The following is a 25,083-nucleotide window of genomic DNA, read 5'->3' on the forward strand; positions in this document are numbered from 1 at the left end:
CTTTCAGTCTAAGAGAAGAACCTTGCCTTGCCGCAGAAATTATAGAAAGGGAGTCCTCATAATACAAGTTGCTTAAAAGGTGCTTTTAATCATTCAAGTATTTGTTTGCTGTTTGTTTTATTGTGAATTTGAAGCTGTGAGATTTGACAAAGGGAGGCCCAAGTACATGCACGCACAAAACCCATTCATTTCAAAGCACTAACCAAATCCCTCAGGACCACTAAGGAAAAATAGTTTTCAAAATTATCATCCTGCCGGTGCCATCTTTATTTTGATGAAACAGCATTGCTTGAGCAGAAAATATTTTGGGAATTCTACGTCCAGGATAAATGAGCAGGCATAGCTCCAAGGAGCTGTAGCAGCAGAACATGTGGGAGACTGGGGTTTAAACCTTGCAGTGCCGCAGCCAGGGTTCAAAGGGAAGCACAGAGCAGCTCTAGCTCAAAGAAAACTGCTCGCAACTACAGTGGATGCTTCTGCTACTGCATTTCTTTGTCTCTGCTTCATTAACTTCTCCCCTACTTACAAAGGGCTTCTCCTTCCAGAACCCTGGCTGCCCGTCTTGCTTCCAGACAAATTCCATTAATTACAGCAGCTAGTAACACTAAGGAATGATTACAAGGAATTGTGTTGAATTCAACTTATCAAGACCAAAAAAAAAAAAAGTTATAACGAGTCTATAAGAAAACCTATGGTGGTTTTATATATACAGAAGTGATTGAGGAGGAAAGAAGGATAAAAAATGCACATAAATGAATTGATGCATGGACGGATACTCCCCTTTCTTTTACTTCTCCCCAAGCTGCAAAGAAGAAAAACAGCAGGAGGCTTGACTGTATTTGCAAAACCCAACAGAAATCATTCACATTTTCGCTTCAGTGTCACAATGGCCTGCTAAAAGCTACACATTTGGAAATAAGCAGAAGATCCACTCTAAAGATTGGTACAGGGCTGATCAAAAGCACAGTGCAACCTGACATGAAGAGCCAAAGTAGTCTGCCAGGATAGAAATAAGTGGGAGGTGGGCAGGCAGGGGAGGCTGAACAAACACATTTTCTTATGAAGTAAGTAGAAAGACTACAGAGACAAGTAAAAAGTAGGTAACAGTACTCCACAAAAACATTTCAGTTAAACAAAATCCAATTAGACATGTATTATTTTGTGACACTATTTATGGAGACTTTTAATGGCTGTAATACCATTCGAATTTCTATTCTGTAGTTTGAAGGAAAGAATTAGCAACAGAACCTGCTTCTCCAACTTGTGCACAGCACAGTTCTGTGTGTTCACAGCCGAGAGGTGGGGAACAATTATGATGCTGTAGGCTCTGGTACAGCATCAGGACTTTCAGCAGGCACAGCTGCAGGAAGTAGACCCTTACTTTCACCAATCTTGGAAAAAAAATGGAAGAACACCTTTGAGCTGGTAATGCTATTGAGCCAAAACCAAAATGAAAACCTGAAATACTAAACCATGCAATGGTTTGCAATGCCAGCAGGAAAAGGAAAATCCATGCAGTTGGGGCGAGGATGAGATCAAACCTAATCCAAGCTAATTAATTTTATTATTTTTAATATAGTTTCTAACATTATTCTGGCTCTTGCAATCACTTAAACAATGCTGACAGGAATTCTGGTGCAGTCTGCCATGTCAGTACGTTAGCTGTTAAGGTTATATATTTAAAGAGTTATTGGTTTAATTCAAACACTTGCTTGCCATCTGTTACTTACTTGTTTTATGCATTTTAATTATTCTGGAGACTTTCAAGATCTCTACTTTTTAATAACCTTCTGTCACATTTCTCAGTTATCGAAACACTCTGAAAACAGCTGAGATTTTGGGCAAGTGTTACATAAGCCACAAAAGACAGCCAGGGAAGAAAATGCATGAGGTAACTGCCCATCTTCAGCACAAAGATGCTACTGGCTACAGCCAGGAAATCATTGCTCAGATGGTTACAACTGTTCCGTCTCCTCCTTCCTCGTCTTTATTTTCCTTAAGTATAAACACGTTATCAGCAATGAAGATATTACCATGCTTCTACCCTTATGTTCAGGTTTTTTTCAGAGGCACCCAAGTTTCTCCCAGTTTGTGCTTTCATAATCCGTTCTTAAACTGACAAAAGTTTATATAATGAAAAGATCAAACCCAAAATAAAGTTACATAATTATAAACACAGACAGAACAGCTGAAGGCATAATATTAATAGCCAAAACCAGAGACCTTAACTCAGACATTCAGTAGTAACTGTTCAGGTTAAGCAAAACAAATCCCAACTTTTAGGAAGAACTACCACCAATATGGATCACGTAGAAATGTTACAGAAACGGTGTTAGTTTCTGATGATGCTGAAGTTTCTGATATGCTATGGTAGAGTAGAATTCATATTCAACATAACAGTAAGTTTTGCACACAGATGAAGGGATGAACTTGCCAGAGCAAACTTTTTCACAAGCAGCCCTTATGGAAGAGCAGCTTTGGCAAAAATCAGGTCAGTCCAAGCACAGGCATTTATGCAACTTATCTCAAAACAAATGGTGAGCCACAGTTCCCAGTACCACCCAGTGCTGCATTCCTGTAGCTCTATAACATGATCATTCATCATTTTGTATATGCATACTAAAGACATCAATTATCGAATTATGGAGCACAGCCACGAGTAAAAAGGTGGACAACTGTATAAGAAATATAGATCGTACACTCGTATATAGCATGAGTATGCAAGATAAACTTCTTTAAAAGCACTCTGCCTCCAGCTTCATCCATAATGCATCTTTCAAAAATAAAGAAACAGATGAATAAAGCAAGGGTTATGTCTTCATCAGATGCATCTCTCTTAACCCCTCAAACAATCCAGGAAACAAAGGGAATAGAGGCACTGACTTCAGCCTCGAAATAACAAGATGAGATGCGCTCTCCCCACATTACCTCACAGGGACAGCAGGGGCCCAGACTTCCCAGCCTGAATTTGGGATCCTTGGATCCCCGTTGTTTTAAAACCAAGCGCGAGATACCAAACACAAAGGTCTCCAAACAGCTTCTGTTGCCAGAGGAGCACAGGAGGCAGCACAGGGACATCCTAGGGCCAGCGACCCGGACAACAAGGAAAAAGGAGAGAAGTTTCTGATGCGCAACGAGCGCTCCTACCCCCGGCCTTCATCACAAGTCAATGGGATTTCAACTCCTGATTCTCATTACAGCTTTTGAAAATCTCCCCTTTGTCCTTCAGCTGCAGACCGCAGATGAAAGCAAAAGCATTTGTGTTTGAGGCTGGCAGCTTCCACTTGGTTTCAGGCTGAAAGCACAGGTCTCTCTTGTGCCAGCGGCAGCCGGATGGAGCTGTGGCAGTGGGCAGATCCTCACACACAAACCTGGGCCACCTTGTGAGCTCCAGGGTGCTGTACCTCAAGCTGTTGAGTTTTTGGTGTGGAACACAAAGAGCATATTTACTAGTTATTAATAGTAAAGGAAAACCATGCTTTATTTATACGTGAGGCGTCCGACACTTCCAACAAGGAAGCCAAAGACAAGAACAAGCCTTGGATACGTGCATACAGTTTCACCCAACCAACTTCTGTGCCAGGAGTAGAAAAGGTTGGAGAAATTCAGGGGTGAAACAAGCCGTGTAATTTCCACACCACGGTCACTGATCTGGCACCCTTTGAAGGCATGCCTCCTTTATCCACATACCTCAATCTTCACATTCCAACAAAATGAAAAAAAAAACCACGCTGCAGTTTCTGCTTCAAAACTTTCTTCTCTCCTACCCAGCACCAGCAGCCATCAAAACAACCTACACAAAACCTGAACACGTAGGGAAAGCGATGACAAGCTTTAGTGCTGCCACGAACAGATATTCACTTTCATTTCAATTGTTGTTTGATAAACAATGCAATCTTTCTGTTCTAGAAAGGAAGTCTGATAACCTTTTCCACCAAGTTTCCATTTTAAAAGCAGGATTAAGCACCCAGTGGGCAGCAGAAACCAATCCCTGCAAGCATACTGAAAAACAAGTCATCCAGGACAGCGAAACGAGCTAATCCATGACTTCTGTGATTTGTTTGCTTGTTCGGGGGCTTGTGGGTTTTAGTGATTAACGTAAGGTTTCCTGAGATTGTTGCAACTTGGAACTGCAAGCACAGTTTGTCACAGCACAGATTTTAAACTGAATTTGCAAGAAATTTGGCAATAAGAAAATAATCTCAAGTGTGCTCAGCACACTGAGTCAATGGAATGCTTTCTTCTGCGCACACCCTCCAGTGCTGTGCTAAAGGCATGTGTGTGGATGTGGATTTAATGGGTATTCCCTGCAGCAAGTTCCCAGCAGATATCACACTGTGATCACTCAAAACCACGTGGATATTCCCGTTTCTAGGAACACAGCATGCAGTTTCAGGCTGGCCTTTTAACTACTAGAGTGCACGTGTGCAAGTATATGTAACCACTCTGTGACATCCCAGATAACTACATCTAACTGGCAGTTCAATTATTTCAGCCACAGCACACGGACTAAGTATTTAGAGAAGGTGGGTTAAGTTTGTGACATTTATTCCTACAAGGAGAAGGTGGTCCTAGACATCAGGGCTATTAGAAATAACACAGGAATATTTCCTCCATGTTTTATGCAAATTTAAACATTCCTGCCAACAGAGGCAGAGAAGGGGAACGAACTTGTTCTGAGAAGCCTGAGCAGTTCAGTTTTTAAGAGAGAGAGCTACCTACTCAGAAATTCTCTTACGAGGAAGACATGCCTTATGGGGCCAGGCTAATGATCTGTCTAGCCCAGGATTTTCCTCCTGGTGGGAGCAGCAGGGGACGCTGCTCAGGGAGAACACATCAGCTGGCAAGTGCCTGCAGTCCTCTCCCTGCCTATCCCCTGCATCCCAAACTGCCCCATTAAGGATGTTAGAGTGCATCCCCATCCAGCCCTTTTACAGCACATTTATGACTTGCTGACTATGAATCTAATCGCTTTCACAGTGAGAAGATTTAGAAGTTGAGAAGTTGAACATCCAAGTTAGCTCTGTTCTTCCAAAAGACCAAAAGGCAGCCGGCTCTCCCTCCCACACCATAGGCAGGGAGATGGCCAAAACAGGGCACTTTGGTAAAGCGGTCTGGGAATTTCACAGCAGCAATAGCAAATGAAACAAATTCCACAGCAAAGTTGGCATTCCAAGGGCACTGGCCGATGTTGGAGGCAGAGGACAAGTCCCCTATCCCATTCAACACGGGGCAACACTGTGGGTAAGCCACACTCTTCTCCTGCAAAGACAAAGCTCTGAGCAAACATGGAAGCAGTGCCAGAGCCAAGCAGCAGGTAGGTCTGTCGGGGGGGATGAACACACAGACAGTGCCCAGCCTAAATAAGCTTACAGCAAACTTAAGGGTTTTTATTATTATTGTTATTATTGCTGTTGCTAGATACCTTTCAGATCTTCCTGTGTCTACAGCAATTGCAACCCTTTGCTCTTCCCAGTGCACTCAGCATAATTTTTCCCTTTTAAAAAGGGAAAATGGTTTTGTTTCTTTTTAACGTTACGTATCAGCCATCCCAGAGCAAACTCCACAGAAACATTATGAACTGACAATCTGGTCAGACTGGTTGCCTTTCTTATAGTCTGAGGCAACAAATTGCTAAATCCTGGCTAGGCAAGCACCTGCTGCAACCAAGAGTTATCTTGGTCCTGTGGGCTTTGTCTGACTTGCTTTAGATTGCCACTGAAGCCTGGTTGAATAAGCCTCTTCTGTGCAGCCACCGCTAAAAGCTTATAGTGAACAGTTAAGCTTTGTGTGCTAGCTCCACAACCAAAACTCGCAGGAAAGACAACAGCATTGCTTCACAATTATGCTTACACTTTATTACTAAAATTATACACAGACACTGGAAAGTCAAAGCAAGTCTTACACAACCTGTTTGATCTCATATGTCTAGCACTTGCAATATATGAAAAATATCTTGGCAACATCGTTAATAGCCATGAAAGCACCTCCCTGCAACTAGCAATACACAGCTAAGCTAAGCTGTTTTAACATCCCAAGACTAACAAGGAAAGCCAATTTAACCCAATACCTTCAACAAAATACCAAAGTTGAGACACAGGAAAGCACAAGAAGTCAACTGACATGCAACCCCACTGCACGCTTCCAGGCTTGTCTCCTCAGCACTCTTAAAAACACTTATTCAGAATAGATACCACATATTAAAATATATGGGCAGCAAACTTCAAAGTCGTGCAGGGCAGAAAAAATAAGGAATAAATAACCCCACATAAATTTGCAAGGGCAAGTTATTAATTATCTTAATTGGAATTTAGCCAGTCAGGTTTGACGTCTAAATTTTATGGTAAGTCTACAGTGGAGCTAGGTGAAACTTCAGATATAAAGTTTATTAAAAAGCAGTATTTACATTCATACATTCAGCATCCCAGCAAGTCGCTATGCTCCATGTCAGTCTCTTTACTCCATGTCTTCTCAGCTCTCAACGTGACACCTCCAATATCCAAGCAAATTTTCAATCCCCCCAGCCTCGAACTACAAAATGCAAGACTGAAGCAATTCAGTTTTTAACATTCTGGCATCAAACCCTGAGTAAATACACCCATCTCCACATCCACACAGGTGTAACACCAATGAAATCCCAACTCCCCTCAACTTGTTCCTTGCAGTTTCTCATTAAAAGCCCCGCTACTGACAGTAAGCACATGCTCTCCATTCTTGAAAATGCTGTAAGCACGTTTTGAGTGACTACATGTCAACATTTTATGAGGAAGGAATATATTCAGTGTGATTAAAAAAAAAAAAGCCAAAAACAAATAGCAGAGTTGCAGGCTGGCTACACCACTTTGAGCTGGCAAACTCACCACAGTCCTCATGACCAAAAGGTCTTTCAACAGAATTTCAGGTCAACCATACAACTGGCATATGACTTTTTGGAAATTAATAATATTTTAGAGATTTTGTATTTTATCATACTTTGCATTCAAGAAGCTGAATTTGTTCCCAGTCTTGTACAGTTGATTCATTTTTATATATATACACACACACACCCCATCACCCTCATCAGCTTTTGTGGAAGAAGTCTGGAAGCAGCCCCTGGTGAAATTTCTTCACCAGAAACCCGCTGCACAAATAAAATAAAGTAACAGAGGGAAGGCAGGCACAGAGAAAAAGACTAAGAACCAGTGAGGCATTCACAGGTGAGGCATTTAGCTCCACATTAGCACCATCACATGCTAATTGGCCCACTAAAGTGGACAAACACAGAAGTAAACATGCATACTTATTTCAGAAGGTGCTTGGGCTTGTGAGGATGACAGAAAGCACAGAGCTGGTAGCGTTACTGATTGAGAAAAAAGACTCATTTATTTCAAGTAGCAGCCGAGCAACCTTTGACCACTGTAAGACCTGACAACTTTAATTAGTTTTAGCTTAAAATGGAACAAAATTTGGCTTTGGCGTCTATCCAAATAATTTTATCCCACACTGCTCTCTGTTGCTAGTGGAGCATTGCAGCATAATTACTTTAATCTCTTCATAGGCATGTTCCATTCACTAGCTTTCCAAGAAAATTTACAACTTTAACATATAGCTCAGAATAAAAAAAAAAAAAAAGAAAGCAACAAAAAAGCAACAAAAATCCAAAAACATATCTTCACATTAGCAAAGCAAAAATTAATAAGAAGCATTCATCCCTTCCCCAACCAGAGAGGAGAATTTGTACTTTTCTAAGTCCGGTGTGCCAAACCCAGGTTCATCCCATCCAATTACAGACACAGGACAAAGGAGTTCCACACGGTGCATGAACAGGGCAAAGCTGCTGGTCCTGCTTGCAGAGGTGGTTTCCCCCCGCCCCACTTACAGCTCATATCGCTCTAGACAAGAAAATGACCATCTGGCAGAAATTCCAGACATATTAGCAGCCCTAACTATTTCCAGATTAAACAGCGTTATCGTGTTGCCATAAAACACAAATCCCACTTAGGATCCTGCCCGTCTCATTTGGCTGCTTTACCCGGGTGCTTGACTGAGCGTCACAGCAAGTAGCCGGACAACCTGCTTTTGCACAAGGGCTATACTATCCAAGGAGATAGGAAAGGAGACATTTCCAAGTGTTATTCTTTTCCCCCTCTTCCTTGCTAGCTGTCCTAATCCTCGCCCATACCCCCACGGCTTTCTGCTGTGCAACATGTCTGCCTGCTTTAGAGAGCAAGTTATGGGGCCAGCAGCAGAGACATGCATGCAGCTGCAGGCAGCAGCCTGGTCCTCAGCAGCTGCTGTAATCCCTTGTGTGCACAGGGGTCAGGCTGCCTTCTTCCTGGTACAGGGCTGCCCAGCAGCTCAGCATTAAACCACACACCCCAGTTTATGACTCCTTTCACTCTCTGCAGAACACAGAGGTACAGGAATGCACACGCAACACTGCCGCTCGTCAGCTGGCTTTTGGTGTTGAAGTTATTTCTTCAGAAATACATTTACTTGCATGGAAGAGAGGTCTTGAGATATTTCTCAAGGCTTTAGGGTTTGCAATGGTCCTTCAGCCCCACACAGACCTGTCCCTAAGGAACCACTCCCTGTGCTTTCATTCTCTGGGCAGGAACATAGAGGACGCCTGCGGCAGCAAATTGTCAGCTGCGATCTTCATCCAGGGGAAGATATTATGGATTTCCCACTGCTTTTTCAGTCTGCAATTCTCATCAGAGGATGAACTTAATTAAAATTAGACAGGACAGTAGAAGTAATAAGAAATATCTTTTAATTACTTTTTTTTTTTTTTTAAACACAGCTTCAGATTTGTCCTCAAGCTACTTATTCCAACCATCTCAGCCTTTTCCAAAAATGTGAAAAGAATTTAGCCAAGGTTCTCCTGACCAAGCAGAAAAGCATTGAATAGCCAAAGTAGTTGCTGCTTTCAATTTGTTCATCTCTACTCCAAAGGACAGACAGCAAGCCACATTTACTTTAAGAAGCGGCACTTTATGATAATGAGAATTAGACCATTTCCAAACCATGCACTGACCACATTCCTTCCACAACCAAGCCTGTGCAGCAGGTCTGCATTTTGCTCCAGCACAAAGCCCACCAGCCCAGCTCCATTACCCCCCTGCACCCACAGCAGCTCAGTGACACACTGGCCATGCTCCTGGCTCAGCCAAAGGTGGCAGTGCTGCAGGACCCAGTGACACGATGCTGTCCCATAGGGCACCAGGTAACTAGACAGCCACCTTCCTCAGGGAGCAGGGTGCAGCACAAAGGAAACAGCAGGGGCTGGCTGGAGTTGCCCAGGAGACAGCAGGCTGAGGAAGGCAGACGGCCCGCAGCAGGACATGCATGGTGCTGCACGGAGCCGGGCTCGCAGCACACTCTAGCGACCCAAAATCTGCACAGAACATTCAGTGCCGTGCTCAGATTGACTAATAAAAGGAGGTTTGAACTCTGCCTTCATTTGGAAAATGTTTAGCGCTTGTTTGGAAGCAAGAAGGTTTACACATGTTAGTCTGGAATCACCAACTATTTGCTCTTGATAGAGGACAAAGGCAAGGGTGGTTTTTATACAGTTTGTCGTATCTTAGGATCAGATGCAAACACTGCGAGTTAGTGCTTTGCTCTCAGTTTCTCAGGCTAAATGCTGCCATGTGCCAGGCCACTGAGCCACACCTGCCTGCAACAGAGCCCCTGCATGAAGATACCAGACCCAGATCTGTGCACCTAAAATAAAAGTCTAAAGGTGAAAAGAAATTCCCCTGGATGGCTGGATGCCAGGGTTCGATATTTGACCAGGACAGTCTGAGGTTGGGAAGCAGCTGAGCATACAGACAGGTCCCCTTCAATGAAAGAGAAGAGCTCAGTGCTTTTATTGCCCAGAAGCTCCCAAGTTGCTGAATGATTGCAGCCCCAGACTACAACACCCTGGTCAAACCACCCTCCTCCCCTCTCCTCCCACTCACATCTGTAGCACACCCCAGCGTTCTCAGGAATGCAAAGCATCCCCTCCTCAGCTCTTGCTCAAAGGGCCTCACAACCAGTCGGCGTTGTCTTAGTCACTGTGATTCAAGTGGCTGGAGTTGCTGGTGGTTTGGGTTTGAGTTACTGAAGCTCATCCAGCAACTTCTGCGTACGCCCACCTGCATTTAAGCACTCACTTCCTCCTCTTCCCCCCCCCCCCCAGTTTCTCCTTTCTTTCTCTTCCTTTGAGTTCACTGTGTTTTCATTTCTCCTTTTCTCACTCCTAGTTTTTCAATTGTGTTATTTAAAGAAGCTTTTCCAATCATTCTAATGCATCTATACTTATTCTCTCTCACAGTGCAAGCACGAGCTATCGCTAACTCCAAAGCCACTCATGCACACATGGAAGTATCCCATCATTTCCCATATTCTCCCCGTAATGACTTTGCAGAACAGTTGCCATTACAGCAAGACACATTTAAGCACATTTGTCACTTTTGGCAGTACTACTCCAGCCAGGAATATACTGAAAATATGAATTTCAGACTCTTAGGAACATCGTGACTAGTGCATGCAGTTACAATGGATCATTGTACTTAGTAATGAACAAAGCCTGTTGAAACACCAAACTACACGATTATTGCTTAATTTCTCGATGTGGATACACCTCATTGCCTCTGCACAGGCTACACTTTGAAGCTGAAATAATGAACTACAGTGATTACAGAGCAGCCCTTAAAAAGAATAAAAATTAGTGCCTTATTATTAAATGCTGGAAGAATACTTCCATGAGAAATGCAACTCTTGAGAAAAAGGGCTGTATATCCTTAAATTATATATAAAGTAATTCTACAAAAGTGTGAATAAGCCTACACTAGAATTTAAGGACTCACATAGCTTTTCCAGCTTTAAGGCTTGAACTCAAATCTATTCAATCTGCACAACTCCTTTATTTAAAACCTGCATTTTTATAGTTTGCAAGCACTATCTGATATGATGCAGGCATATTAAACACAGTGCAGATATTAAATTTCCGAAGAATAATGCATTAGTACTGAAAAGACTCCCCCATGCATTCTGAAAAGCAAGGATTTTGGACAAAGGAGAAGAAAAGTGCTTCAGAAGTACCAGATTTGGACTTCTGATTGTTAAGATTACATGGTTTAGATACCTATGGATGAAAAACCTACTGCCATTAACATATCAGTCCCTCACAGCAAAGTTTCCAAAGGAGAAACTGAACCTTACATCTATTTTATATGCATATTTTCTTTCTAATCTAATTTGGAGATTCATTATACACATAAGAGATATATTTGCAAGTGAATTGAATTGATGATCACAACCTAAAACTTTCCAGTCTGGCTAATTATACAGGATTTTATCTTTGGCATTTGTACAACACCAAGTAACTTGCTGATGGTGCAGAATATTTATTTTGCTATTCTTGGAAAAATAGCAAAAAAAAAAAGTAGCTAAATAAAAAAATTAACAGAAAAACAATGAGTGCAAACCTATGTTAGATACCACAGCACTGGCACTGAGAATAGAATCGTTTACTAAAAAATAATAAAAAAAAAAAAAATCAACAGATCCCATGTCTGTAAAGCACAATAACCCCAAGCAAAAATCATAACCCAATTCATAAGCTGATTTCTCTACAAGCAGCCAGAAGAAATACTGCTTTTTACAGCTAAATCATCCTTCGTTTCATCAGAATAACTCCAAACTGATAACAGTATTCAAGCAAGGACTGAAGAGAAATTATACCCAAGCTAGAACAGAAACATATTATCTAAGTTATATATTTAGCAAGACCATGCACAGTAACTTCAACAGAAGCCATTAAGTCACAGCAGTATTTCCAGCACTAGGAAAGCTGCACACTGCACACAGCTGGGGTATTTCCAGAATTAACTCTTGACTCAGAGACCATGCTGGACAAGAGTGAAAAATCTAGTACTCCACAGGTCCCAAGCATCTCCCGAGGCTCAAGGTCTTGAGGACACACATCCATCCCCTCTCCCAGGCACAGGCTCTGGGCTCGAGCTCCAGGCTGGATCCTCTCTTGCTGAAGGCTGATGCTTTGCCAACTACCACACCAAGCTCTACTCCTCCCTGCCGTGATCCCCCCTGTACTTAAAGTAATATTAATGTGAGACTAAGCAGTCCAGTGGAGATAAACCCAGCAGACAGAATCACGAAAGCGTTAGGGTTGGAAAAGACCTCTAAGATCATCCAGTCCAACCATCCACCTACCACCAGTATTGCCCACTAAATCATGTCCCTCAGTACTACCTCTACCCTTTCCTCAGGAACAGGTAACGATACGCTTCAGCTTTTGATGCCAATGAAGCAGAAGAGGCAACTTTTACTCCATGTCCTGGCTAGAAAAGGCACATGTCCTAGCTTAGCTCCATCATGCCTGCACCAGCAAATCGACTTAATTGTCAGCAGGGAATTACAAAATCTGAAGTGACTCCAGTGGTGCTCGGGGAGGTTCCTGAGGCACAGAGTCTGTAGCAAGGACGCAGAGCAGCCAGCCATTTCTGTCTCACCCGCAGGCAAAGCCAAGCAGCCTTCGATTTCTGAAGAGGCCAACAAGAAGAATAAAATTCAGCTTTCCTGGATGATTAACACTGGCTCAAGTTAATAAGAAAAAAAAATTGTTATAAATGCATCACTACAGTTTCACTGACTGCTGGTGCCCACTGCTGCTGAAACCAAGGTTGAAGGTTGCGATTTGAGATACTTATTTGCAATTATGAGGCTACACCTGATAACAGCTCACAGCGGCCTTTCGAAAAGAGGAAAGAAAGGCAGCAGCACAGCATACACTTCCCATCATCTACCCTTTTCCCAAGAAGGATAAGGGCAGAAGCAGTTTAAATAAATAAATAAAGAAGAGGCTGCAATCAACACAAGCTGCTCTACTAAGCGCTAGCGCCAGGGGAGGGGAGTGGAAGGTGGCAGAGATGCTGCAAAGCTGCATGCTAAGCTCTGCTCCCTGGCAAAGAGCCTGCTTTGAGTCAGACGATGCCAACACGAGGAAAGAAAGAGGAGAAGCCAGATCTAACTAAAACCCACAAGAACTGGGAAAGACGGAAATCAAAACCTTATGCTCTGATGGGAATATAGAGAAATGCCCCCACCTGAAAACGTCCCTTTATGGTATCAGTGAATTCAATTTGGATTTGGGGTTTGTTTTGTTTGGGTGGGTGGTTAGGTTTTTTTTGTGTATATATATATAAATATTTTTTATTATTATTATTATTATTTTATTTTTATTTTTTTTTTATTTAACCTCTTGCTGGTGTTGGGACTAGTCTGAAGCTGACAAACACTGACCTAAAGCTCCGGGCTCTAAGCCCTGCTGATACAACAAGTCTGGGCCTCCACAGCAGATTCACCTTTGCTAGAAATGAGGTGCAAGACAACATTTCAGTTGTGCCCCAATAGCCTTCATGCTGATCACCCCGCTCTCTAAAAGCCTGAGCTTTGTCATCTAGCAGCAAATACCTCTTAGTGCTGAGTGATCTGCCAAAGGACTAAAAAGTAACTGCAGTATCTGTTCCAGCTTAGCCCAGCCCCAGTGCAGACTTAGTTGCTTTACTTTGAAGTTAATATCCAAACTAAATTGAAAACCCTCACGGAACCTAAGAAATATGTTGTGCATGAATTCTGGATTCTGCTACTACATCTAATATATTTTGGAGAATTCAGTAAGTAAAAATTCACCATTTTTCACAGACTGACTATTCACGAACTCCATATAAAACAATTTTAAGTTCAGAAAGACTAATATCAGTACGTGGATTTGTGGAAGTTCAGAATTAGTCAAGCAGAGATACGGACCATACTGCTTAACACAGCCGCTACAAAGCGAGCTGAAACCAACAGGATGAAAAGCCAACCAGTTTCTCTAAGATGGGCTATATGCCACAAATCCTTAGCAACATAAAGGAAATGGATTGCCAGTTATTATCATCTAACATATTAAGCCATTGGGAAGACTTACGTTCCTCTACAAGCTGATGTGAGGCAGTTGAAAGCAATAGCACATCTTTCTGAAATAAAAGTTATTTCACATGACAAGAGTATAGCTCTCTTGAAAAAGCAATATGCTTCACACTTTAAATTTTAAAGCATTTCTTGTGCCCTTAAAAGCAGATTTGAAATGCAAAAAGTTCTAAATACAAACCCAATGCAGCTGACAACCATCTTTTTGAAACAGCCTGCAACTAGGTACGCCAGATGAGAACTGCTCCCGTTCATTACTACATAGGATTCAACTGTAGAGCATGAAAGGTGCCATGGAGGCATATTTAAGAGATTCATATTCTACACTGGATTGAAGTTACTGCAGCATAGGCACGCAAGTGACAGAAGGGAGAAGGAGCAGTACCAAAGAAGTCATCTGAATCAATGCTTTTCACAAACTTCAACTGCTCAGACACAACAGGCAATAGGAGACCTGGGCGTCACCACTGAAACCACTACAGAACAAGAGCCATTACAACGTAGCTCTTACAAGAGCTGAGTAATTCCTTCCTTATGAGACTCCTGCCCTAGAGGCACTCCAGAGAGTGGGAGAAGGAGCCAGGCCTTAATTGCTCCTCTGCAGCCACCAGGCCACGCCGTGGAAAAGGCACCCAGTGACCAATAGTGCACAGCACACTCCTCTCTCAGCCCCTTCAGCACGTTGTGCAAGCCACAGTGCAGTCAGGAGATATTAAAGTCATGTTTGAACATTCTTGTCACCTCAAAGCATAAACTTTACAAGAGTGGGAGATGTACTGCTCATCACAGTGCCGTTCTGGAGGAAACAAAGGAATCCACTGCATTTTCAGTACTATAATTAAAATAATCCCTGCATACAACCCAACGTATTTCACAACTCTGAACAACAGCATATAAGTGCACAGGTGTCTGAGCACTTATTGCACATGTTGCAAACACTCATCACCACCACACTTGAGCTAACATGCAAATAGCACTTTTGCAAACCTCCACTGTGCTCTGCCAGATGCATTTACCTGCAGTTACCATCTGCAGTGATTGTGACAGTGGGTCACGTGAAGGTGGCTGGAGTCCAGTTTTAAAAGCCAGGCCATACTCTTAACAGTAATCTTAATGTGAGTGAGAGCTAGAATGTCAAAGAAAAGCAGCTTCTACTTTTGCAATGTCATATAGAAACCCCCTTCTCCTGTCAGAAAAGCATTACCAACAGCCATAGGCCAAAATCAGGCCTAGCCTGCATCTTATAGCCTGTAATTACATACGTAACAAGTGATCAAAGCTATGCTTAAAGTGACTAATAGTCCCCCAAAAGCTTCCCCAAATCTACAGCAAATAGCAAAACAGTAGACAAATAAGCAACTAGAAATTAAAGGGTGGAAGACAAGGCATCCATCTTCTACTTGACAGTTGCAAAAATTAAGCCAGAGCAGTGCCTGCTGGCAAAGGGGAAAGAAGAGGAGCCTGGCAGGGTCCTTAACACAACTGCATTTTTCAATATCAGCACTCACTACAACTTCTAGCAAGCAGCTATCCTGTTCTCAGCGCGTACCACTGAGACGAGATAAACCTGAAGTTCAGTTGCTCTGATCAGAGCATGTTTTCCCTTATTCAATTTAAGAGCATATGTTTAATGGGATTAAGATTTGCATAGAAATACTAATTCCCATGCTAACGCTTCAGCATTACTTAGCTCAACGTGATGTCAGCCAGTGTACAATCCGTGCAAATCCACAGCCCAGTCCATCTCAATGAGTTTATAGTTACAGAGATAAATAAAGAGGAAACAGGCGCACGTGGTCAGAAGGATGGAGACACCATACTAGCACAACGTGCACAATCTCAGTCCACCAGCCAGCCAACCAACAGACAAGATTTTGTAGGCACTGCTGAGGCCTCTGTGTCCTATCAGCTTTCAGTTACAGGAATCTTGCTTATTTATTTCAATGCAAACAGTTGAAAAAACACCACTCTGCACGCGTACCTTAACTCAGAACATGCTGTGGCAACTATCAGCTTAAAAAAAAAAATCCTTCAGATAATCCCAAGTCCTGATTAAAAGTGGATTTAATATTATGAAACAAAGCATAGTGATGCAATAAGATCTCAACTAGCTCCTTACACATCCAACACACCACTGGGGATGACAGCCCCACTGTCAGATGCAGGACAGTACAGGTTGAAAGCAAAGTCCTTCCTAAACATGTTTCTCTGTGAAGTAAAAGAGATGCTTAAGGCTGTTCCAAACCACATCTGTCTCACATTCTCTTCCAAACACCCATTAAATACATGTAATGGAGCAGACATTTAATAAGTGCAAACCAATAGCCCATCCAACAAGCAGTTTTAAAATACATGCATTTTGTTTCTTCTGCTTAAGTAGTTACTAATTCGATGTCCAAAAAACTTAAGGTACAGAAGCAAGTGGCTTCCCAATAACAGTAGAGCTATTGCCACCTGCTGTCAGAAAGCACTCACGGCACTCCTAGCACGTCCTATTTGCAAGACAGACAGACTTGAAGAAATCCAACTTCACCAGTGTTCTGCTGTATGTCATTAGTTTTTCCTCCAGAAAGGACATACAGAGTAACCACGGCATGAAAGATCAATAAACACAGTGGTCAGACATCTTCTAAGATCCACATTCTAATCCCAGAACACAGGAAAGCAGATCTCCAAGCAGAAACAAGGCTTTCAAGTTATCATTACCCCAAAACACAAAGAATAAAAAGCAGCAGTGTCACAAGACAGAGAACCTAAAGGTGGGACAGACAGAAGACCTGGCACATGGCATCCTGCCACTATTACCTGTAACAATCACAGCTGGCAGCCTGCATCTCCAGCACATCCCTCTCCACTACACACAGCCCCTGCCTTTAGATAACAGCATGTGCCCAATCTGAGTGGCCAGGCACAAACCTGAGAAGGAGATCAAATGAAAGCACAAAGATTGTTGTATCACAGTGCCAAGGCTTAGCCCTAAACCTGGCAGGTCACAAATGATGCCTCTAACACCTTCAACTTCCAGCCACTTTCTCTGTCCCAGAAAGTATCAAAAAGATGTTACCAGAAGCATTTTCTCTGTATTCATAAAGCACTATTTGTTCTGCTTATCTAATGCACAAAAATACAGATGATCCTTTCCTCGTGAACTATAGAAATAATGAAACTGAATGGACTCAACAGTCAAAGCACAAATACTGAAACTAGTGTGGTGATTTTATTTAAACACATGGATAGCGCCCTGAAAGCACTATCTACATCAAGATTAAGTTGTTAACTAAATACATTTACTATAGGACACCAGGTCAGATCAGGCCCCCAAAATGCTCTGACTTTGCCTGCTTTATGTTAGATTATCAGAAAGCTCTCAAGCTATGCTGAACCCAATCAGAGGAGATGCTTTCATAGAATTATAGAACAGCCTGGGTTGAAAAGGACCCACAGTGCTCAACCACTTTCAACCCCCTGCTGTGTGCAGGGCTGACAACCACCAGACCAGGCTGCCCAGAGCCACATCCAGCCTGGCCTTGAATGCCTCCAGCGATGGTGCATCCACAGCCTCCTTGGGCAACCTGTTCCAGTTCACACCACCCTCTGTGTGACTCTGTGCCAGGGCATCCCAATATTCAGCACCCATACCTCATCCCGCTCCCTGGAAAGCCAAACATTGCTTTCAACCTCAGATTGCTTTGAGAGAAGCTCCTGCCTCATTCCACAGTCTGTCAGCGTAGGGAGCCTTTTAGTCAACTGCCTTTGCCCAATGGAAAGTACATCCCTTCTCTACTGCTTTTTTTTTATTATTTTTTATGGCAGAGCCAGGATACAACACTGAGGTACATGAAGGCAAGATATTCAAGTGCCTGCTTTCTTTACATTTTCTGCCATGCGAGCATCACTATCAAAACACTGATACAGCAAATCAGGCAGCACTCAACTATTACACTAGTAATTTCCTACAGAAAACTACACTTTTTTTTTTTTTTTTTAACTGTATGCAACTCATTCCCTTCAACCTCAAGCAGTCCAGTGACCCTATCTGTTGCAGTCATTTCTGAGTCACTCTCCCCAGCATTAAGCTTTTGTCACATCCTGTGAGCAAAACCTGTTTGACCAAGAGCAGCTACAGTAATCCAACTCAATGAAATTGCACATCTAGATGTACTTTTCTTTGGTTACATTCCCTTGATCACTGTTACTTTGGACACATTTTTAGTTTTCCATCTAAGTACAATAGTAAAGGGAAGAACTACAGTAATATCAGATGAAACAAAAGCAGATGAGAAGTTTACCATGTCCCGCTCACCTGACAAATTCAGCACATTTGTCACAGAAAGCAGTGATTAACTTATTCACAGATATCAGGATTATTGAGAATAACCGATTCCAGTAATGATGAATGTTGACTTTTCTGTTGAATAAATGGGAAATACATACAAATTAATCTGGGATTATATACATAAGTATAATTGCACCAACTAATTTAACCTCAGAAACCTTTGATTAACACCTCAGCTTGCTCATGGTAGAAATGAAATTAACATTTTGTAAGCATTACTGGTTCTATTCCCTTGAGGACATAACAGAAGTGCAAGACACATAGGCAGATGCCAGCTGACTTTGTGCTTTCAATTCAAGTTTTCAGTTCTCCTATCAGAATATTGTAGATAAAACAAAATGTGCTTTAAAACCATGCTGCTAGAATCAGACTCACTAAGAAGCTTCTGTTGTAAATATTTATTTGTTTAGCTCAGTTGAAAAATTAGTGCTGATAAATACAAATATTCCATGCAAAAATCCTAAAAGTAACATATAGGGAATGAGCGTACATGTGATGCTCCCACAAGGCCAGCAACAGATTCAAACACCCTCACAACATTCAGAACAGGCCACTGCTGAAGTAATTTCTACTTCAGAAGCTGCAAGATGAAAATTTTGCTTGATAAATGAAGTTGGCAAATGAAACGGATTAGCAATCAGTGAAATTGCCTGGTGTCAGATCTGTTCCAGATTTGAAACCTTCCTTTTTTTCCCCACCTGTTCATTAAGCACCAAGTTCAAGGCAACTGCAGCAACTGATTGCACATTAACGAGCTGTTATGTGGGATGGCATGGTTCAGCCACTGATGTAACTACACACTGGCTTAAGCACAGCTCAGCAGTAACACATTCGGTTCACACCTTCTATGTGTGTTACTTCTACCTTGACGCGTAATTTGAGACAGGAGAGAAAAGTGATGCCTTAAAATTAAATGATCAAATTATACCTTAAGGTCAAGAGTTCAGAAGAAAATCTGGTAAAGAAAATTAAGAAATAAACTAGTGCTAGAGTAAAATATTTAAACGTGGTTCTGAAGGCAAAAGCTCAAGGGAAGAAAGGCATCTTCCTATAGGAAAGTTGAGATTTAGTAGGACAATGAGAATTTCCCAGTTCAACATATCTCCAGTGTTCAAGGATGAACAGCAGGACAAGTGTTTCAAACCCTAAATTTTCCAAAAGCCTCGGATGTAAGTTGCTTCCTGGTCTGCTTTCCTACCAGAAAAGGGATATAAGTTGTTCAATTTGTTGGGGGTTTTTTTGTTTTGTTTTACTAACTCTTCTTGCTTTGATCAGAGTAAGATTTTTGCATACCATTTCTTTTTTCACAATGGGAAACAACAATCCCTTTAAGAGGCAACAGCTCTTCCACTAGATTTGGGAGAGTTAGGGGAGACTCCAGTGCTCAGGCACCGAATGGAGTGACCTCATTGCTCTAACTGCAGGCAATGGGCTAGTTGCTAACATACAAATAATACTATAGACTTATTAACAGAAATCAGCTTGAATAGAGAAAGGATGTTCTTCTTTCCTGGAAATGAAAGATTTTTCTTCTCAGTACCATATTTTTGTACCTCTAACTAAGGACATTTTTCAAAGCTAAGAATTAACACTTTTGTAGTGTTCTGCAAGTCATGCCCCTTTCTAATCAAATAAAAAAGAATAATACTTTCCTCCCCCATTGCTCTATAATATCTTTCTCTTGATCTTGCTCCTAGTAAATCTAATTCACAAGCACATTAATATACATCTTATCTTACAACTTGACAGTAAGATTTAACAGGCAACAAGTGAATTTATATGTGAGGACAGCAGTGATGAACTGCTAGTTAATATACATGACTGCATGGTCACATATAAAAACACCCACTTTCAAAATGCAGCTCCTGTTTCTACTTCAAATTAAGCATCTACCACATCATTATAGTATAAACAGCAAAAGTACCATTACCTCCCCAAATATTCATTAAAAAAAGAAAACAATAGAATCGCAGGGGCAGAAACCATCAAGTCCAACTCCCTGCTAAGGCAGTTCCCTACAACAGCTCACACAGGTAGGCATTCAGATGGGTCTTGTGTATCTCCACAGAAGGAGACTCCACCACCTCTCTGGGCAGCCTGTTCCAGTGCTCTGCCACCCTTACAGCATAGAAGTGCTACACATTAGTGTGAAGCTTCCTGTGTTCAAGTTTTAGGTCATTCCTCCTTGTCCTATTTGCTACACACCACTCAAGAGCCTGGCTTCATCCATTTCCCTCCTTTCTCCCTTTAGATATTGCCAAACATTCATCAGATTCCCCCTTGGTCTTCATTTCCCCATGCTGCACAGCCCCAGGTCTCTCAGCCCTTCCTCACAAGGGAGATGCTCTGGGCCCTTTATCATCTTTGTGGCCCTCTGCTGCACTCCTTCTAGGAGATCCCTGTCTGTTTTGACAGGGGAGCCCAGAAAATAGCCTCCTTAGCTGATACTACAAGTAACCCCCAGTTTATCTTCAAGTCTTAAGGACACTTTTGCTGCTTATTTCTTTATTTTGGATTAGCTAGTCTCTGCACAGAGACCCAAACTCAGAAGAAACCTAAAAGTGAGCAGAGTAAGTTCTACATTTTTAGTTTTCCACCAGCCTCAGAAAATGTCACTTATCATTACCACTGCTACATTGGGCCTACTTAAGCTGTGAGACCTTCCTAATACCCCACTGCCCATGCTTCAGCTACAGAGGCAGCAGCCAAGCAGAGACAGAAGGAAATAGCTTGTTCAGAGCCAAGATCAAGTTCCATGTAATGGGCAGTGTAATATACTAATTAAAAAGGTAAGACTAAAATTAAGGTTTTTATACACATCTGCACAGAAGACTTCAAAAAAAAAAAAAAAAAAAAAAAAAAAAAAAAGGGAGAAAGGAAATTAACAGGATGCTCGAGGCAAAACATTAAGTTAAACTAATACCTGCCTGCAATACAATCACTGACAAGGACATTTTAAGGAACTATTCAGCAATAACAACATATTCATGGCAGTACATAACTGAGAATGGTTTTAGCTAAATGTCGTATCATCTCCCTTTTCCAGGTACCTCTCAGTCACTCTGTATCTCAGTTGTTCTGTAGAAGCCAAAAAACAGATCCTTACAACAGATCCACATATGATTTCTGAACGGCAGGATTTTTGACATTCCAAACAGAAAGCACAAAAAAAAAACAAAACCCTCTCAGTCAAGAAATGCAAACCATTTCGATCCCAAAACTAATCTGAAGCCAGTGCCAACCTGTGATTCAAGGGAGCTCCATGAATAAAGAGAACTGTGCTAAGCAGAGAGGAAGAAGCACCAAACAAGTCCAAGTGCACAGGCAGTCCATGCTGCATGGGCTCACACTCTACAGACACGAGCTCCAGCATCTCCATATACCTTTTTACTGTTGTGAGAAAGCACATCAATCTGCCCAGCACAACCTTGGGGATCTCTGTGCTTTACTCTGCTACAGAGAAAAAGTGCAGTAGGCTTCCTTCCAGTAAATGAATAACAGCAGCTATTAGTTGTTGCAAATGGATTGTTATTCCCAACAAGTAATGACAACATAACCAGATACTAAGGAAAAACTGACAAAGGACACACAAACCATGCCCTTTAGGGGGTGGGGAATGAAGCCAAGATTTAGAGGGTTGGAGCAGGGGGAAAACCTTCCCATAGTGTTTCTCAAGTAGCCATATTAGATAATTATAATAGATGAAATCAATTGCATACTTTTTTTTCCTCTTTTTTTTTTTTTTTTTTTCCTTTTCTGTTGCAAAATGCTACACACATTTCTTCACTTCAGTCACTGAAGCAGAAAAGGTCTTAAAACATTTAGAGCTCCACAAATAATGACAAAAATTTAAAAGATATAATCTCTCTACAAGAAAGCAGACATTCAAACCATGAAAAACAGCATGTCACTTTTGCTATCACCTTACTGTTAAAAGATTTCCACATTATCTAGTCCTCAAATGGCTCAATTTAAAAACCAGACTGGAATGTACTGCAGTAACTCAGTATTGAAGTGCAACGTTCTGTCAATATCAAGAGTGAACTCTCAGCTACTGAAGCTAAGAAAAAAAAATAGACACAAGATCATTATTTTTTTTCTTAGTGACCGTGGTGCTCAAGTTCCACAATAAACCGTTGTCACAATAAAAGCACACAAGATGAACAGAGGGAATAAAGAGAAATCAGGAACAAAGCATGCTGAGTTTCCAGCAGGTTTCCACAGGCCATTGCAATTTCATGTAAGTTTGCAGAGTTGGTTTGTCACATGGATATCCTTGCAATAAAGGCTGTCAAGCAGTGACAACATTCAGCCACCTACCTGCATTAACGATGGCATCAACCTCGAGCAGCGTGATGTCACCTCTGTACAGAGACACTTTCTCACTCAGACTTCTCTTCCCCTGCGCATCTTCTTTAGCATTCTCACCTACAAAATACGGGATACAGCAGGTCATCAGCATGGCAGTAACACTAAGGCACTTAGAGCAGGCACCATTAGCCCTGGTTACAGGTCTGCCACGGAGCAGTGGACACATCCTGCTTTAGCCTCGCGAGGGCAGCAACAGCCCAAGGCATCTGTTGATCTTGGGTGCAGCACAGCCTCCACCCAAACACTGCTGGGCTGGAGAACAGCATACACACACACAGTTTTCAGAGATACCTCCATCCAATGAGTTTCCTTGGTAGTCACAAGGGTACAAAACGACAGAAAACAAGAATCAGTTAAGACCATCCTCCCACTTGAAGCTGTAAGTTATGTGACCCAGAATTATTCAGGATCTGTCTGAAAGCACATGAACACGCAGCCTGCCAGCACAGCCAGAATTCAGAAGGCGTCCTGGCAGCAGGCAACAGGGAGAAGAAAAACCTAAACAGAGACAACCAGTAATTTAAACTCAGAGCTTTGACACCTTCAATTGCTCCGCTAGGCAGAGGTTGAAGTCTCCACATACATTAGCTTTCAAATGATTCCTTGCCAAATGCTGTAATAACAGTTCTCTTATTCTGGTACACTCGTACTTTTTGCATCAGAACTTGCTTTGCCAGCCTTATAATCCATCCATAAAGTAGTCCACTTACCCCAGTACTTCCACATATACATACTAGCCAGTAAGTATAACCTAGCCTTGAATTGTAAGAAACTCCTTAAAATTTTAAGGTGAGAAAAGGAAAGATTGCTTAACTTTGTTCATTTTTGAAAATTCATTCTGTGCACTACAACAAAGAGTTCATATATAGGCCAGAAACAGAATTATAGAACTGGAACTCCTGAATTGACATCTAAGTGCAAAACAGCTTTCAACTCTCAAAACAAATATTCACTTTTGAGAAAAATAAACTCAAGGAAAAATACAGTGAGATGCTGACAGCAACTCAGAATCTGGCCCTCCAGTTTTCTGATTAACCTTCATTTTAATCAACTTCCACAAATCAGACAATATCTGCTCAAAATCATCCGCATTATAAGCAGCCATAAATAGAAGTTGCATTTATTTTAGATGTTGATTTAACCTCAGCACAAACAACTTGTATCCAAAATCATCATTTATCTCAGCCACTCGAAATAACCAGTCTTGCATACTTCTAGCTTGGATCAGCTAAGCACAAAATCCACGCCACCTCCAGCAAAACATACACTGCCTCCACGACTTATGTGAGTACAGGACTACCTTCCCACTACACGTGTGTATGTTCAACAATTTAATTCCCTTATTCGGCTCCTAAATTCCTGTTGCCTCTGCCTTCACCAGAACAAGAAGTATTTCTGTTTAGGGGGTATGAAGTATTTGTATCCTATTAAGGATCTTATTATCCTAACCAAACAAATATTATACTGTTCATCATCTCTTCCACATAAGGTAAGCATTGCAGCCAGCTGTTGAATCATATTAAAATAAAAAAATCAACCTCTGACTCATTTACAGAGCATGATCTATTACCTGCTCTCCTGTTAACCACATTATGTTGCCAAGCAGGACAGTTTTTTTCCCTATCCTTCCCTAGTAAACGTCCCACTGGAACACTGCCAAACACAACACCATAGCCCACCACATGCCAAAAGACTGCAACAAGATAATGCCTAATTTCTAGAATTCTCCAAACCAAACTATTTCAAGTTTATTAGCAAGCACGTTTTGGATGACAGGGTTGTGTGTGCCAATATCATGCAGAGTCCACAAAAACCAAACACCATGAAAAGGCACAAAGAGAACAAGTGCCACAGGATATAAAAGCTAATTCTCATTACTACTGCTTTCTAGGTCAGAAGCAGAGCACAGATATCCCTTCCTTTGCCAATTCACCAGCAAGGTCCCATTACAGATGGGACACAACACAATCACTACCTCCTGACCTGTGCTGCACTGCCATCACACTCACCTTTAGTTCTTGCTCTTCACAAGTGCTGACTTCTTCCCCATAGAAAAGCGTAAGTAAATTTACAACCTCATGAGCAAAAAAAAATCCAACACACTACACCTGGATGATCTTCAACCTCTTCAGCAAGTCCTTTACCTGCTCATCACCTTTTGGCCATTTGTAATACAGCCCAGTAGGAAATACACATGCTGCCTCGTGCATCTGTGGCAGATTACCCTTACTTCTTTCCATTAAAAAAAAAAAAAAATCTGGTAATAGAGAGAATTTTAGTTTTCATTATTTCATGCTGGTTGTTGCAGAAAGATTCTTAACACTGACGGGAGTCTCAGAGAGCCAAGTCTCATTCGCAGTCAAGCGCTCTTGACAAGTCTACTAATACACCTCTGATTAAAAGAGTAACCCCAG

At 41.8% G+C, this 25,083-nt stretch overlaps 1 protein-coding gene across 4 annotated transcripts in view; it reads right to left on the bottom strand.

Moving 5' to 3' along the window:
• The window catches only part of MACROD2 (mono-ADP ribosylhydrolase 2), an 835,077-nt gene that overhangs the window by 787,193 nt on the left and 22,801 nt on the right, over positions 1-25,083 (bottom strand). For all 4 annotated transcript variants that reach the window (XM_052678095.1, XM_052678026.1, XM_052677938.1 and 1 more), the window contains exon 3: positions 22,619-22,726. In XM_052678095.1, the coding sequence (XP_052534055.1) occupies positions 22,619-22,726 (108 nt within the window). The remainder of the gene's footprint in view (positions 1-22,618; positions 22,727-25,083) is intronic.

Source organism: Tympanuchus pallidicinctus, unplaced genomic scaffold, assembly GCF_026119805.1.
Source record: "Tympanuchus pallidicinctus isolate F22 unplaced genomic scaffold, pur_lepc_1.0 scaffold1, whole genome shotgun sequence".
NCBI lineage: Eukaryota > Metazoa > Chordata > Aves > Galliformes > Phasianidae > Tympanuchus > Tympanuchus pallidicinctus.